This window comes from Photinus pyralis, unplaced genomic scaffold (assembly GCF_008802855.1).
Source record: "Photinus pyralis isolate 1611_PpyrPB1 unplaced genomic scaffold, Ppyr1.3 Ppyr1.4_LG10, whole genome shotgun sequence".
Classification (NCBI taxonomy): domain Eukaryota; kingdom Metazoa; phylum Arthropoda; class Insecta; order Coleoptera; family Lampyridae; genus Photinus; species Photinus pyralis.
The window spans coordinates 4994260-5011464 of record NW_022170250.1 but is presented as its reverse complement, the minus strand read 5'-3'; the positions used below and the strand labels follow the sequence as shown (position 1 = coordinate 5011464).

At 35.6% G+C, this 17205-nt stretch overlaps 3 protein-coding genes and 1 long non-coding RNA gene across 6 annotated transcripts; 2 read left to right on the top strand and 2 right to left on the bottom strand.

The window, feature by feature from the left end:
- The first annotated feature begins 8894 nt into the window (after nucleotides 1–8894).
- Nucleotides 8895–10494, top strand: LOC116162306 (trihelix transcription factor GT-3b-like). Its single transcript, XM_031475904.1, has 4 exons — nucleotides 8895–9221; nucleotides 9275–9389; nucleotides 9448–9567; nucleotides 9623–10494. Exons 3-4 carry the CDS (start codon nucleotides 9485–9487, stop codon nucleotides 10248–10250), a joined length of 711 nt encoding a protein of 236 aa, XP_031331764.1. The 5' UTR covers nucleotides 8895–9221; nucleotides 9275–9389; nucleotides 9448–9484; the 3' UTR covers nucleotides 10251–10494.
- A 258-nt stretch (nucleotides 10495–10752) lies between these two features.
- On the bottom strand, nucleotides 10753–12122 carry LOC116162288. The gene is made up of 3 exons (XM_031475893.1): nucleotides 11738–12122; nucleotides 11505–11688; nucleotides 10753–11424 (listed from the first exon to the last, which is right to left on the bottom strand). The coding sequence occupies exons 1-3, from the start codon at nucleotides 11768–11770 to the stop codon at nucleotides 11339–11341; spliced, it is 303 nt and encodes a 100-aa protein (XP_031331753.1). The 5' UTR covers nucleotides 11771–12122; the 3' UTR covers nucleotides 10753–11338.
- A 146-nt stretch (nucleotides 12123–12268) lies between these two features.
- LOC116162268 lies at nucleotides 12269–15448 on the bottom strand. 3 transcript variants are annotated; one of them, XM_031475869.1, is made up of 9 exons: nucleotides 15261–15447; nucleotides 14923–15213; nucleotides 14826–14876; nucleotides 13800–13835; nucleotides 13716–13748; nucleotides 13217–13252; nucleotides 13062–13097; nucleotides 12774–12818; nucleotides 12269–12726 (listed from the first exon to the last, which is right to left on the bottom strand). In XM_031475869.1, the coding sequence occupies exons 1-9, from the start codon at nucleotides 15325–15327 to the stop codon at nucleotides 12425–12427; spliced, it is 897 nt and encodes a 298-aa protein (XP_031331729.1). In that variant the 5' UTR covers nucleotides 15328–15447; the 3' UTR covers nucleotides 12269–12424. The 3 variants fall into 3 exon arrangements, with proteins under 3 accessions (XP_031331729.1, XP_031331728.1, XP_031331730.1); XM_031475868.1 differs by having other exon boundaries at nucleotides 13716–13835; nucleotides 15261–15448; XM_031475870.1 differs by lacking the exons at nucleotides 13062–13097; nucleotides 13217–13252; nucleotides 13716–13748; nucleotides 13800–13835.
- On the top strand, nucleotides 14416–16136 carry LOC116162291. Its single transcript, XR_004143520.1, has 3 exons — nucleotides 14416–14535; nucleotides 15455–15686; nucleotides 15739–16136. It is a non-coding gene; the product is annotated as an uncharacterized LOC116162291 (long non-coding RNA).
- Nucleotides 16137–17205: the final 1069 nt, after the last annotated feature.

The window sequence follows — 17205 nt, the reverse complement described above, 5'->3', positions numbered from 1 at the left end:
GGAAAATCTGGAGAATGAGAGGTAACATTGGATAACGCTAAACACATTTTACAACACAGCTACAATAGTTATACAAAGAATAATAATCCGAGTAAGTAATTCTTGAATTGTACAGATTGAAATCTGACGTTAATGCAATACAAACTTGATAAGTTAAAGGATGGCCATCACAAATAGATTTAAAAAGCACCTTCAATCCTTTCTCATGTGTGAAAGATACATTCCGAAGTCTCTTACATAAAGTGCATAAAATAAACATCATTAATTAGCCAGACCTCCTCCAATCTAGCAGGTATCTAAGATCCTGGATACGGTAACCTTAGACTAAAGTTGTCGTTCGAAATACATGCCGCTAAGTATCTTTATCACTCCGGCATATACCTCTGCAAGGGCGAAACGGTTAATTACACTCAAAAAAGGCTGATTCGTACACAAAGAATTGAAGTCGCTAATCAATCTAAATGGGTTCAAAACAAACACATGAAAATTGATAACTGGCCAATCTTCAACAAATCAAACAGGAACCACTTTTACATGAAAGCAAATTACACCAAATTTAAGAATCACTTTACCCTGCATTACAACTAGCTGAAGGCAACATAATCTACAATATAAATCAATTACAACTAAGTACATTACCTTTCTGTTACAATGAGCAGCACCCTTGATCACCCAAAGCAAAGTGAACTCAAAGAAAAAAATGAACCTGTGGGAACTCAAAAAGCTAACTCGGCAAAAACTAAATCTATCCACCATTTCCTCCCTACAGTGACTTTATAGAGACAGTGGCGACAACAGGGTATCTCGTTTTTGATTGGTCGTTGGTTCCGGTCGCCATATTGGAGCTAAATTCCAAACTGGCCAATAGAAAGCCTTCAAAACGACGCGGTGCACTCCGTGCTATAATTATTAATTATACTGTTTTGACAGTGTCACCTGTAATTGTCACGGCTTCATGTTACTAGTTTACACTTTGCTTCTTGTATTTGCTTTATTTTACGTTTTCCGTCTCCAGTTTTATATAAACTCGATTTTTAAAGACGCATACATATAGTTTGGATTTATTACGATATTATAAGGTATGTAATTCGCTTAGTGTTTTTAGATGTAAAACTGTGCCTAACCTTACGACTGGTAATTGATGTAAAATTTTTTTCAGGAGCCCTAAATACCTAATGAGTTTAGATAGAAAACTGGTTAGAGAAGCAGCTTATCCGAAATTTAGCAGCAAATTCATTTGTGATCGTAAATACGTTTGAATTGGTTTCATGTTTGCTGGAGCACATGGAATATTGATCGCTTGTACTCCGTGGACTAGATCAACGTGTTTTGTCTTCCATTTAAGAGACTAAAGAAATACTTTTAAGTCCGGAAGGAGCAACACGCGACAGGGGACAAGAAGTAACAGAAGACACTGAAATGTCAAACACAATTTAATGATTTTTATATGTACATTTTGGATATTGCACCATATTTCATACTTATTATACTGTTTTCCATATACCCATACCTTTTTGAATTTGGGAGGCATTTGTTTTCCCATAGGTTGTTCTGCAAAGCTTTAAACGATCATTTCTGCGCCGTTCGTTTTGAACAAGAATCTTTACTTAAATGAAACTGACATTTATTATTCTACGCTCACAATTTGACATGACAAGGTATATTGATCTTACAATCAATTTTTTAGCTCCAATATGGCGGATTATGATAAGTTGTCGCCACTGTCCTTATAAAGTCACTGTATTCCTCCCTATACAGACTACCATTGTTATAATTGCTGACATTGAAGACTGAATACATTGTTGAATAATAAACCGATTGTTTTTTCATGGGAACGCTATTGAATTGTGGCTCGGTATCTGGCAACGGTAGCTTAAACGGTGTCTCAATATACGGTAACGGAACTTCTTGTTTGAAATTTGAAAGCAGACATCTCAGGTTGCACCGGAAAATGTTCATCAAATATGCAGTAGGTACTATCAAAACTTGTTTTTACAGCTAAACGTGTGAGTTTATATAATATTGATATCATGTGTAAGTTTTTTTACGAGTGCGGATACATTTTGAGACCAATAAACAATAAATTATTATTGAATCTCTCTGCCGTTGTAATGAACCTGAGACCAACCAGTCAATTGTAGCTATTGATCAACACTGTGAATTTAATGGAAGTTGTCAAGTTGTAGTGGCTATAGTAAACTGGCCTTAATTATACTACTGGAACACATCGATGTATATTTAGATTTGTAATCAATGATTATATTAAATCTGCACACTTTCCCATCCTTGTCTATTTTGTTTACTTTACCACGAGCATGTATTTTACTCCTTCTATACGTTTTTTTGTTATTATTCCTATTAGTGGAAAGAAAATTATATCTCTACGCCACTGAAGTGAGACGCTAATGATAACGAAAGTGGTGTGGTACTTTAATCACAGTTAGAGGCCACTTTTGGTTCCCGTGGTCTACGTCTGGCCAAGCATTTGATTCCCTCCATTAGTTTTCTAACTCAATGGGTGTAATAAAACAAAACTGACATCGTCTCTTCTGTTTTATGATAAGTCAAGTCGACATAACTGACCAGCGCAAAGGAAGTGCTATTTCCCACCACCGTTATATTCTCTCCTCTAGGCATAAATGCATATGCACATCATCCTATTTATTACTTTTATATACAACCATAGAGTTAGTTTACATTATTCATCTCAACAGGTTATGGGCCCAGACCGCTAGTCTGTAGAAAAAGTTCATTTTTTGTTTAAAACAAAAAGAGTGAGGTTAGTTAGTAGTGAGGTCGTTCAAATGGGTAGAGGCTTAGATCATATAAAGGTAGAGGTACAATTTAAAACTGTCATCTTCAAATCTACCGGCCTGCAGATAAATTTCAAAAATGTTGTCTAAAAAGATGAAATTATAAATTTATACAAAGGACACAACAGTGCAAGACAAACCGGCGATTTACTTGCAGTCCAGTATACTGATGAACCAATGCCTAAAAATAACTAAAGGGTGGTTCAGTTTTGACTCGCACAAATCGAAAGTGTTCCAATGTAAGATAAACGCACAGTATAAAGTACAATACAAATTTGTTTATTGAATATACCAGATTTAAAGAACCAAAATCAAACAGAGTAGGCAACAATCGTGACATGGATGCAGTCGGAAAAGGTGCCACAAACGTTAAGTAATTTTTGTGAAAAGTGCGGTACATTCCAAAGGATGGACAGCAGCTATTTTCTGTGTAGCAGATTGTAAACAAAGATTTTTCTTTTAGAGTAAGCCAATCTGAGTATGATTGAGCTAAAAGAAATTTGAAGAGGGTCTGTGTATTCTAAAATATGGTCGTCATTTCAGAGAAACCTGTCGTTGCGTTTCTAACCACAGAGGAAGATACCTTGCAACTTTGGCATGAACGGTAAAAAACACGTCAAAACCCTTTTATTGACCAAAAATCGTCACGAAACCTTAATTTTCATGCCCACTTTATGCTGGTAAATTTTTGTTTCCATGACAAAGGCAGACCAGACTACCTTCCTGGCGTACCTGTTACTTTTCCGGGGGTCGGTTAAGTTGCCCCCCCCCCCCATTAAACATTTCGTTATGATATTACCATGTAATAATGCGCTCGATATGCGCTCAAACGCGCCGCTGAAAGTAATTTTTGCGCTGTTAAAGTTTTTGAGATATTTTGAAAAACATTTGGGGGGGTTCAAGTTCAAGCAGCCCCCCCCCCATTATGCAATTTGGTATATCTGATGATTCCAAATTGTGCCTGTAGTTATGCGCTAAACTGCGCCACTGGATTAACATTTTGCATCACTACCGTATGACCATAACGAAAGACAGAAGGTGGGTGGGGCTAAATTGATGGTTTTAAAAAAGTGCACTTTCTTAAACATTCTTAGTGCTATATGTTCTCTTTAGTTATGCGCTCAAATGCGCCGCTGAAAGTAACTTTTGCGCTGTTATAGTTTTTGAGATATTTTGAAAAACATTTGGGAGGGTTCAAGTTCACGCAGCCCCCCCATTAAGCAATTCGGTATTACTGGTGATGCCAACTTATGCCTGTAGTTATGCGCTAAACTGCGCCACTGGATTAACATTTTGCGCCACTACCGTATGGCCATAACGAAAGACAGAAGGTGGGTGGGGCTAAATTGATGGTTTTAAAAAAGTGCACTTTTGTGGAAATGCGCAATTTCCACACAAATAAAAAAAAATGCGCTATTGTGGCCACTTTGTCCGTCCGTCCGCTCGTTTTGCGACGCTACTAGTTCTTTATCTTAAGAGCTATTGTTCTACTTTTTTCGCTATTTGGTTCGTTATGGTGTCGAGTCTTGTACCAAGGAAGGAAATTTTTCTGTACCGCTTACAAAAAAAGTTATTGTAAAAAAAACAATAAAAACCGTTTTCTACATGTTCCATAATTTTACACTTTTGCCGTTTATTAACGATCCTAGAGATCGTTTATAATTTTGCATTGCTATCTGTCGCCTGCCGGTTGGTCTGTCCGTCTGTTCCTTTGTCTGTCTGTCCATCTATCTGTCCGTGTGAACGATAACTTTGTTTAGAAATGTTCGATCGCTTTTACATCTCCGTTAGTTATGAACTGAATTGCATGCGAGCAACTTAGTGCAGCATAAATTAGACGTGAAACGACCGTTCTCATAACCATAAACATTTGAAAAAAACAAGGTGGGAATCTGCGGTGATGATTATTGAACAATTTATAAGTAGATCGTCAAGTGAGGAAGATAATACAGAGTGAGCAACAAAGATTGAAGCGTGCCGCTTCAGCTAAATTGCTGATTTGATACAAGATACGAAATACGAATAGACGCACGTCACTGTGACAGCGCAGAACGTCATTTTCGTATACAACTCCATACAAAGAAGGTAGTTTTGATATTAATAGGAACAAGCGGTGATGACGCACGTTTCAATCATTGTTGCTCACACTGTATAATATTGCATAGGTGATACAAGTAAATGAAAAATAGTGCAGCAGCCAGCAGACCCGTCCTCGGATAACCATAAAAATTATCAATTGATATATTAAATTTATTATCCTGTTAATAATAAATAATTCATTTATCACTCATGATGCAATACAAACGTTTTTTGCTGGTTATTTATTTACTACACCCTAAACACGCGTTCGTTTGTTGGACGCCGGTGCATCAAAAACTAATTACACCAGCTTGCACCGTGACGTCACGTCAGTGTTGCACCAAACCAATCGCGCAAGACAAACGAACAAACCTAATATAAATAGCTCTATTGATGAAAAAGTTTTATTTAATGAGGATATTTCCCGAATCGTAAAGCAAGAACTTGATGAGATTGCAATCAGCGGGGATTATCATATCACACGCACTTATAAAAACGAAAATGATGTCAAGCAGGAAAATGGATTGTTGATTGTACAAGACGGATCCCAAACTTCGAAAGATTTTAATTGTGCTCGGTGTAATTACACAACCAAAAATAAATGTATTTCAAGACAACACCTGCGAACCCATAAGTTATCTCCGGATTTTAAATGTGGCCAGTGTCCTTACGCAACAAGTAATAAATCCTATCTTAAACGACATCTATTAACCCACAAGATATCCAAGGATTTTAAGTGTGGGCAATGTGATTACGCTACCGGTAACAAAGTCTATCTTAAAGGACACCTATTAATCCACAAGATATCTAAGGATATTAAATGTGGCCAGTGTAATTACGCAACCTACAAAAATCCTGTCTTAAACGACATCTATTAACCCACAAGATAACTAAGGATTTTAAATGTGACCAGTGTGCTTACTCAACTTATAAATAAATCCTATCTTAAAGGACACCTATTAACTCACAAGACAACTAAGTTTTTCAAATGCGGCCAGTGTGAACACGCAACCAATTATAGATCTCATTTTAAAACGCATCTATTAACGCATAAGACCACTACGGATTTTAAATGCGCTCATTGTGATTATGCAACAAATAATAGATACTATCTTAAACGACATGATTTAACCCACCACAAGATAACCAAGTAAATTAATATTAAAGAGACACAGCACTTCTACCCAACTATTTTAAAACAAGTCTCATTCGAATTCAAATATGCGGGGGGGGGGGGGGGGTTAGGAGCCAGTTTAGTATTTTGGGGACTTCTCTCTTAAATGTGTATAGTGAAATTTTGCAACCAATTGGAGAATTGTGAATGTGGTTTACCTTAAATTTAGTCTTGGATGGGAGACAATTGTAGTTGCGCTAGTTCAAAAGCTGTTGGAAATCATTTAAATTTTATATATCGAACCTGACTCGATTAGTACATTGTAAATTATTGTGTTTACGTGCTTAATAACGGTGAAAGTTTGGATTTTATTTATTAAACAGAACATATTTTGAATAAACTAGAAATGAACGCCTATTTTACAACCTAACCTCTCATTTTTTTTGAATGAACTATGCCAATGCGGCGTTGTCACGTCGTACTAAATACATAACCTCCCAGATGCAGCTACAAATTCACACCGCACTTTGTCTTTGTTAAGGTGGGTTCATAGCTCTCCGTTCATCCGTCAAACGGATAGTGAAATTTGCCAAGTAATCTTCACAATATATAACTTGAATGCCACCAGTCAAGAAGTTGTAGAGACTTGGGACATTAGCCGCCGCCGCCTTAAAATAATTTTTTCTAATATGGTGGCCTTCATTCTTTCATGAGAGCAAAGTGTGAATCAAACGTACCACCAAAAGAGGTGCATTACTGAATTGATTTGGTTGATACCAAAGTGGAAATTGGTCGATACGTTTACGGTGTTATCATTTGCATAAGGACCTCTGTTTTAGTGTTGTGTACTTGTGATAATGTCGGAAATTGTGGAAGTGGAAATTAAACAAGAAGACAATATAAATATCGCCATTGATGAGAAAGTTTTACTTAACGACGAGGTTTCCCAAATGATAAAGCAAGAACTTCATGAGATTACAATCGGCGAGGATTACGATAACATTACACGAACTTGTAACAACGAAAATTATGTCAAACAGGAAAATGAATTATTGATTGTGCCATGTCTTTCGCAAGATTTCAATTGTACTCAGTGTAATTACACGAACAAATATAAACGGAATTTAAGAGCACATCTGCAAACCCATAACAGTGTTAAAGATTTCAAATGTAGTCAGTGTCAGTACACAACAACTAACAAAGCTTATCTTAAGCGACATCTAATAACCCACAAAATAAAGGGTTTTAAATGCGACCAGTGTCATTACGCTACAAGTAATAAATCCTACCTTAAAAGACATCGATTAACCCACAAGATATGGAAGGACATTAAATGTGGCCAGTGTGAATACGCAACCAATAATAAATTATATCTTAGAGCACACATGTTAACCCACAAAATCTCTAGGGATTTTAAATGTAGCCAGTGTGATTACGCATCCAGTAATAAATTCTACGTTAAACGACATGTACTAACTCACAAGACGTCCAAGGATTTTAAATGTGACAAGTGTGTTTACGCAACCAGTGATAAATACTATCTTAAAGTACATCTGTTAACCCACAAGATATCTAAGGATTTTAAATGTGCTCATTGTGATTTCGCAACCACTAATAAATTCTATCTTAGAGGACACTTATTAACCCACAAGATATGTAAGGATTATAAATGCGGCCAGTGTGACTACGCAACGAGTAATAAATATAGTCTTAAAGTGCACCTGTTATCCCATAAGATATCTAAGGATTTTAAATGTGGTCAGTGTAATTACGCAACCAGTAATAAAGTCTATTTTAAAAGCCACCTATTAACCCACAAGATATCTAAGGATTTTAAATGTGACCATTGTGATTACGCAACCTACAATAAAGAGTATCTTAAAGGACACTTATTTACCCACAAGCCAATTAGGGATATCAAGTGTGCTCATTGTGATTACGCAACCACCAGGAAGTGCTATTTAAAAACACATCTGCTTTCACATAAACGTTCCAAGGATTTCAAATGTGTCGATTGTGTTTATGCAACTAATCGTCTTTCTTATTTTAAAACGCATCTATTAACTCACAAGACAACTAAGCTTTTCAAATGCGGCCAGTGTGATCACGCAACCAATTATAAATTTCGTTACAAACAACATCTCTTAACTCACAAGACAACTTAGTTTTTCTAATGTGGTCGGTTGATTAAGCAACCAATAACAAATGCACGTTGAAAGCACATGACTCGGTGGAGGATTTCAAATGTTCCCAGTGTGTTACACAACAGATAATAACCACAGTTTTACATTGCAATTGCTTAAACATGATAAATCCTAGAGTTTTAAGTGTGCTCAGCGTCATTATCCAAATTATAAGTCTGACTTTAAGATTTTAAATCATGTCTCTTAAAACACTAGGATTTCAAATAGGCTGAGTGTGATTACGTAAGGAATTACATCAAATTTGTGTTTCATTACAGGGACTTCTAAGGACTTACATGTGCATAGTGTAATTTTGATACCAACAGCAGACTTGAGTATTGTGAATGTGCTTAATCTTAAATTTAGTCTTTTTATTAAAATAGTTGCGCTGGTTAAAAACTCTTTGGAACCATTTGCACCAGACAAAATTAGTCCACATATACATTAGTCGTTTAGTACATGTACGTTTTTAATAACAGTGTAAAAGGAGGATTTGGATTTTATTTTAAACAGAACACATTTTGAATAAACTGAAAATGAAACGAATATGTTATCATGCCTTTTCCACAATCTTCAACCACGCTACGCCATTGCAGCGTTGTCACGTTGTACTAAATACACTAAATACGCAACTCCCATGACCACAAAAAAAAAACAATACTTTTCCTTATTATTAGTTTTGTAATTGCACTGTTCACAATTAAAGACTTTGAAAATATTATGCCTTAGAAGACGATTTCTTCAATTATCCTTTAATAGGCGTGTTCGATTCACCTGATTGTACTAATTTAAGTAACTAAAAGTGATCCTACAGCGTTCGTGTCTGTTTCAATCAGTTCACCCCCACCACTGAAACAACTGATTGGATCACTTCAAAGTGATTGTAGAAAAATTTGCATTCAGTTAATTCAGTAGGATCGCTTTGTTTATTTTAACCTATAAAGATGGATACTGTCAAAGCAAAAGTGAACAATGTTCCAATTACTTTGTGTATACCCGCAGCTTTGAATGAGTTATGTTTTGATGTAACAAGTAAGTTGGTGTATGATAGAGGTACTTCAAGAAGTTATAATTTTGAATTCCAGATAATGATGACATTGCTATTCAACAATTACACACCCTACATAATTGTGGTGAATTGGTAAATATTCCGACAAGTGAAGCCATAAGGTCTATTAGCCGCGTATATGAAAATAATGAGTAAGGGGTTATAGCTAACCACTTTAATTGATAATGTACTTACAATTACTTATTACAGAGAGTCGGAGATATTCAATATTGATGCTCAAACGTAAATGGACGAGTCGCAAATGGATGAGACCCAAGTCGTTGTCGAGTCTCAAACCGACGTCGAGCCCCAAGCAGGAGTTGCCACACCGTAAGTAAGTACTAATAGTAAATCGAATAAATGCTAACAATGTTCTTATTTATAGTGACAATGAAACCCAAGTACAGGCAGACCGTGCATTTTGGAGTAATAATGAGATTTTGGCCTTAATGCATGCATATGACAACCTAAAAGAAAATTTCGACCATCCAAAAAAACGCAAACATGTTTGGGATGATGTTAGTAATTTATTATTAAGTCAGGGCATTCATCGCACTCCAAAATCATGCGAAATTAAGTGGAGAAATTTGGTCCGTACTTACAAAACAGTAAGGGACAATGTTACAAAATCGGGAAGAGGTGCCACTCGATTTCAATATTATGAAGCCATGAATGATATTCTTGGCAACAAACCATCAATGTCATGTGCACATACCATTTCTGTAGGTGCAGAAATGGAGCGGCCTGAGAATCTTGGCAATGTCACAGCAACAACCCCTGAACCAACGCCAAGTACAAGTCGTGCAACTGAAACGGAAACACCGAAAAAAAAACCAAGATCCTCTATTTATGCGGAATATTTAAAGAAAAAGAATTCATTGCAAGAAGAAAAATTCAATATGTGGAGACAAGAAATTGCAGCAAGAAGAAATGATAGGGAACGCAAGCGGGAGTTGGAAGAAAGAAAAGTTGTTGCATTTGAGAAGTATGTCGAATACTTAAGAAAGCAATAACTACTTACTATCTTATTACCTATGTTGCCAATGTTGTTATTTTTTTTTAATATCTTTGTCTTAATAGCAGTGATTTGTATTATACCTTTTTATTTGTAGAAATATATTGAACATTTTATAGAAAATTGTATATAATTATGTTTGTAACGAACGAGATCTAAGGTGTAACTGAAGTTGTACTTGAAAAATTTTTGTTCTTGTCTTTTACTGTAGTCATTATTTTAAATAAATTTGTTCACATAAATTTCCTATGCAGTGTTCAGTGTATTTGAGTTACCCTAAATTTCGTAAACCACTTAAAATACAATCTAGACACTATACCTTACAAAATAATGAATGCATATATTGATAAATTACCTACATATCTACATATTCAAAATCAGTTTCAGTAACGTTATCATTATGACTAATACAAAGGTTGTGTACCTATCATACATGCAACAGTAATACATTTAACAATGAAATTTATGTTTATATTATTAAATCGTTGAAGTCGCCTAAACCTTCCTTTTAGAAGCCCGAAGGCATTTTCAACAACAATTCTGGTTGCAGAATGATTGTAATTAAACTCTTTTTGAGTAGGATTGAGATTACCGTTGTCTTTATGGGGAGTTACCAACCATGATGATGCTGGATATGCAGAATCTCCAATAATTCTATATTCTTTTAAAAAACAAGGATTGTCTAAAATTTTCTTGTATAACTTTGACTTTTTAAAAACTCTGGCATCATGTAAGGAGCCTGGTTCTCCACAATAAATATCTATAAATTTCTTTTGGCAATTTACAACCCCTTGTAATATGACGCTATGATAACCTTTTCGATTACAATAATCTACTTGATTAACTTTTGGTTTATTTATCTCAATGTGTGAACAATCAATCGCACCTATAATATTTGTTAATTGTTTCTTGTCTTGAAACTCAGAGGCTATGTGGTAATACTGGGTTTCACTTGGCCATTTTATAAACTTATGTACATGCTCCATCAAGATATCAATTACAGTGTTAACCACTTTATGTGCAGTGCTTCTTGATACTCCAAAGCGATCCGCAAGTTGTCTATAAGTTTCTTGATTTGCTAAGTACCTACCATAAACACATTAGCATGGCAGCATCCGCAGGAACTCTATCACAACCACCTATGTTGTCCTTGTACAATCCCGTAATTAAATCTGAAACATGTACTACTTATAATACAGTTACAGTGATTTCTTGTATAAATCGATCGTAATAGAAGGATAATAGAACAAACCTTGAAGGAGTTGAAACGCAGGTCTATTCACACGGAAATGCCTTCTGAAGGTCTCGTCCGAATAATTAGATACAGTCTTCTGGACATAATTTTCTATTTTAACAGTTTGATTAACATTCTCAAACTCGTCAGATTCATCATCTGTGGATGTCGACAACAGCTCTGAAGAAGATGTGCTGTCACTCTATAAAATACCATTTCTAATTTGGAAAGGATAGTTTCGTTATACTTACTTCAAATACGTAGTCAAATAGTATTTTATCCATTTTAATAACAACAATAATATAAAAACACGAAAAAAAAACCTTTAATGTTAACCTCAAAAATAAATAAACAAACTAATACAACTGTCAACTGTCAAACTATTTTTCGTCGTTCTATTCAAAGTATAATCAAATCAGTTCGCTCTCTGACCGAAGTGAAAATGAACTGATCTAAATCACGTGAATCGAACACGACTAATGTTGGTTGCATAAGTGCACTGGTCACATTTAAAATGCTTGAACACAAGCTAATAAAATGTGACGTTTCAACTATCCTTGCCCTTTTAAGTGTAATTACATTGATTGTAAATGTACTTTGGCAATTGCAAATAAACAAAATGGCGGTCTTATCCCGCCAATATTAATTACAAAGTGCTGCCACCAGAGGTGCCACTGTTAATCTGAATCGCGATTAGCGTATATCGTAAACACGTCCTTCAGCTGGCAATACTGTCTTTTGCAACGAAATACCACGACACCTCTAAAAGTAAAGGAATAGAATGCAAAATAAAAATGTATTCGATTATTATAGATCATACTCTTCAGATAACAATATTAGAATAATTTATAAATTCACTTAAATGACAACGTCGCATCTAAGCTTGGGCTTTGGCTAAATTAGCACCTAAATTAAAAAACATGGTTTCAAGTTAATTTTTAAGTTGTAATTGCCGGTGCCGTCGGTCGCATATTATTCACAGCCTCGGTATAACTTGGCGGAGGTGGCGTTTCCGGTTCGACGGCGGTCGGTGCAGTAGGACGCACAGCGAAAGAAGTGGGGGGATAAGGTGCAATGTTGGTCTCAATTGGCCGATACGGAGATTGAGCGGTATGAGAATTTAAAGGTCGCAGTTGTTCGACAGTTGTTCTCGTGGGTACGGATATTGAAGCTATAGGTGTCGGCGGTTTTCTATTGGAATTTCTACAAAGCACGCACAAGATCGCTATAAGTACTCCGCCTACAAAATCAATTTTGCTTATCCGTTCAATGATTAGGCTTACATACCAATGGCAAGCACTCCTACTGTTACACCGACAGTGCGATTTACACCTTAAAAAAAGGAATGTGTAAATGGCAAATAGTACAGTTATGAAATAATAATAATGATATTCATTGAAATTTATTACATTTAAAACAGCGCCACCTATTGTCAATGAGTACTAGTTCAGTGTTGGAACTTTGAACGGTGCTGAAGCCAGCCCTTGTAATTATTCTAATAACAATGACAATTAATTACACAACAAAAATTCCAAAATATTTACTGCAAGATATAAAACAAATGTTTCAACTCACTTTCCCGTTTCTTGGCTTTCATCTGTTCTTCAGCGCCTAAACAACACAAGAGAAAATTAAATACAATGCAAAGATTCTACGTAAATTGCATGAATAATAATTATAGAACTTCAAACCTAAATTTAAGTGTACATATAAACTACATTATGACTCACGTTCTATTTCGGCTTCACGACGCCTGTCCTCTGCTTCTAGAAAACATAAAAGAAAATTAGACACTCCCTGATTTAAGTTAGAAAGGCTCCACCCTGTATATATGTTATAAGACGTACGAAGATACACATATTTGTAAGAGCTGGCAACCGCGCGACTATACAGGGTGAATCTAACGTAACCTAAATTCAGCGAATCAAAGGTTTTTTTGGAAATTTGGCCAGACACGTCGATTAGTCCTTCAAGCTGCGCTCTTTTTGATGAAATAAAATTTTATACAGGGTGTCCCAAATTTGAGATATGAATGATTTTTTAAAATGGTAACTCGACTTTTTATGACTTTCTTAAAAACGATAAATATCAAGTTATAGATGGGGGGGCAAATTTCAATTTTTTTATTTCTTGTCTAATTTTTCGACAAATGGCGAACAGTCAACACCTGATCTCTTGTGGTAAGTACAAGGTGTAAGTATCAACTTAAAAAACTATCTTTTTACTCACCTTGTATGTGGTTCTGCATACTATAGTCGGTTACTAGAAGCATTATGATAATTTCAAACAGATTCAAATTGAATATATACTCACGTTTATATTTCTCTAAAAATTCCTTTTGCAATCGTACTAAAAACATGTAAAGTTACATATTAGACAATGTTCTTCCAGTAAATAATTTAGAACGTTAATGTAAAGCTGAAAATTTGCACTCATAAACTCACTGTTGGCCATTGCTTATAACATTGTATAATGCAACTTATTGTTAGTATACAGAGTGTTCTTAAATACGATGTTTTATTACTAATAGATCGTATAAACAAATGTACGGAAGCGCTTCGTTACCAATCTACAGTGTTATAATAATCACACACTTTACAATTTGAACATTTACTTTATAAACATATACATAACAATATACAGTGTCAAATGCGAACTGTCAAAACGATCGCAGATACGAAAAAATTACAAGAGATCAAAAAAATTTAAAGCAAACCAGAAGATTACTTTCTTATTTTACAATCTCTCACCAGCGACGCACCGAAAAAAAATTCATGACCCCTGGAAAAGATCAGTCCGTAAATTTCCCCTACCAAAAACTCATGAAATTATAACACCCTGTGTAAGAGACGTTTTTGGCAACAACGCTTTTGGATGAATTTATAGAAAAATGACAGCACTGTTTTAAAATAGCAAATTGATAAAAATAAGATGGCGTCTGCGACATATTTGGGATGTAGTGTTTTTCATGTTTGTTTTAATAAAAAAGTATATAAGAATTAGCCCCTTCCGCATTTACATCATATTTAGGAACACACTGTATTCCCAGGTAATTTACATATTCTTTTTAAAGTTGGTAGTAATCATGGGAGACACTAACCTTGCTATTCACTTTTCGAATGGATAATTTATTGTTTATTGATCAAATAAAACATAAAAAATTGCTTCATATCATTACGAGTTGCGTATTGTGCAACAGTTCATTTGTTAATAAATGATTGTTGTTATCATTCATACCAGGTCACTAGTTTCTTTTTTAACACCGACTCCCTACATGTGGCAAACTCTCAGATTGTCAATAACGAGGTCCGAATCAAAAAATTAACGTTTGTAACTTACACGCATCCTCAAATGAGATTGGTCCTTCAGGGAGAGTGAAGTCGAATGATCCTACAAACCAACATGTGAAAATGTTGAAAATACTTTTTCATCTCACCGTCACGTCTAATTCGTTTTTTAGCCACAACATTGACGGATCTTTCCAATTTTGTCGGGAGACTTTGGCAAACGTAAATGCCAGCGTTCGAGTCGGTTAAGTTTAAAGTAGCAGTGTTACTTGAAATTGTGTCCTTTTGCTTGAAATGTTTACCCTTTGGTAGCCAGAGAGCCGAGTGATGGGAAGGGTGCGCAATACAATCGACGTATACATTTTGTCCATTATTTACCGTGATCGTGTCTGTCAGTAGTGGCCGGTTGTTTACCATAATAGTTAAGTAGGGTTCACTTTCTGAAAAGACACCACCTAGCGGATACAACTACTTTGTAATGCTTTACCTTTTGAAAAAACATTGCATGTAAACAAACCAGTAATAAAGATAATTTTTTGGAATAGGCTGGTCATTTTATCAAAATTGACACAAATTTTGCAAATGCTATGCCATGGTAGTGGAAACCCAAATTAGGTGAATCACAGACCATCAGCTGTTTTCTTGACTGAAGTTACATTACATTGGATTTTTTTTTTCAAGGGCATTGGATTAAGTGCGGTACCAACCCCCGTAAGTTCTAAAAAAAAAAACTGAAAGTCGTAATACACCAGCGGTCCCTAAACGGTTCTAACTTTTGCATGCTGAAGTTACATTGGTTTTTTTTTTAAGTATATAAAGCAAGAAAAAGGCCGAAGGAACTCGAAAGATGTGCAAGAGGCGCCGGGTACCCTTAACAATAAACTGGAGGAGTGCACTGTCGCTATACAAATAGGTCATCTCAAATTTCACTTATTCTTACCTCGTAATGCAAATTGAATGAACAGTTACAGGTTCGTGGGAACTAATAATGGATAAAGGGTCCAAAGAGAAACCGTTAATGGAAGGAAGCTCGTGTTCTACGACTCTCTTGTAAGGAACACATATCGACAAGTTGATGCTCCTTCGTAATGGAAATTGTGTCGTGTTCAATCGTGATATATCTAACACGATAAGTTAAATATGTAATCTCCATTGAATGAGGGATTTGCATATTTACAAGACGCTAATACATGTACCTATGTAGAAACACGAGTACGTGAGACATTGTTAGACACGTATCTCGTTCTGTTTGATGGGTGCACCGTAGTATGTAAACGAAAACGTGTCATTCGCTAACAAAGTTACACAAAGATTGTAAAAAAAGTTTGTATCCTGATAATAAAACGATTGTCCTCTTTTGTTATCTGGAAGCGTTTATTTCAAAAGTGACCCACACACCGAGAAATGTAACTCACCTACATACAAAAACCCAGATTGAGAAGTCCTCGCAGGGATGATAGAAGGGTAGTTCCTCTTAAAAACCCATGCCACAGTTTTTCTAGAAGTACCCGAGAATTTGAGAAATTAATTCTTAAAGCTGACCTTGCACGTACTTCTAAATAGAACACCTAACTTTGACATCGCATTAAAGAAGTTACAGAGAGGTTGGAAGAAAACCCCCTATAGGGGTGATAGAAGGGATGGTCCTCTTTAAAACCCATATCACAGTTTTTCTAGAAGTGCCCCAGAATTCGAGAAATTAATTTTTAAAGTTGACCTTGCACTTACTTCTAAATAGAACACCTAACTTTGACATCGCATTAAAGAAGTTAGAGAGAGGTTGGAAGAAAACCCCCTGTAGGGGTGATAGAAGGGATGTTCCTCTTTAAAACCCATGTTACAGTTTTTCTAGAAGTGCCCCAGAATTCGAGAAATTAATTTTTAAATTTGACCTTACACTTACCTACTTCTAAATAGAACACCTAACTTTGACATCGCATTAAAGAAGTTACAGAGAGGTTGGAAGAAAACCCCCTATAGGGGTGATAGAAGGGATGTTCCTCTTTAAAACCCATATCACAGTTTTTCTAGAAGTGCCCCAGAATTCGAGAAATTAATTTTTAAGTTTGAACTTGCACGTACTTCTAAATAGAACACCTAACTTTGACATCGCATTAAAGAAGTTACAGAGAGGTTGGAAGAAAACCCCCTATAGGGGTAATAGCAGGGATGTTCCCCTTTAAAACTCAAGTTACAGTTTTTCTAGAAGTGCCCCAGAATTTGAGAAATTAATTATTAAGTGGATTTGTTAATTCTTTTAAATGTGAACGTTGTGATTTTAGTCATCTGATTTGCGCATGCGGTAGCTGTGGTTATGAAGCCGATTTTGCGTGATGTTTGCTGTCATTCACTTGTAAGGTTTGTTTTTAATTTTCGGCGTCCCTAGACTATAGTATATTAAACCACGATCTCTGCTTTTTTTATTCCATAAA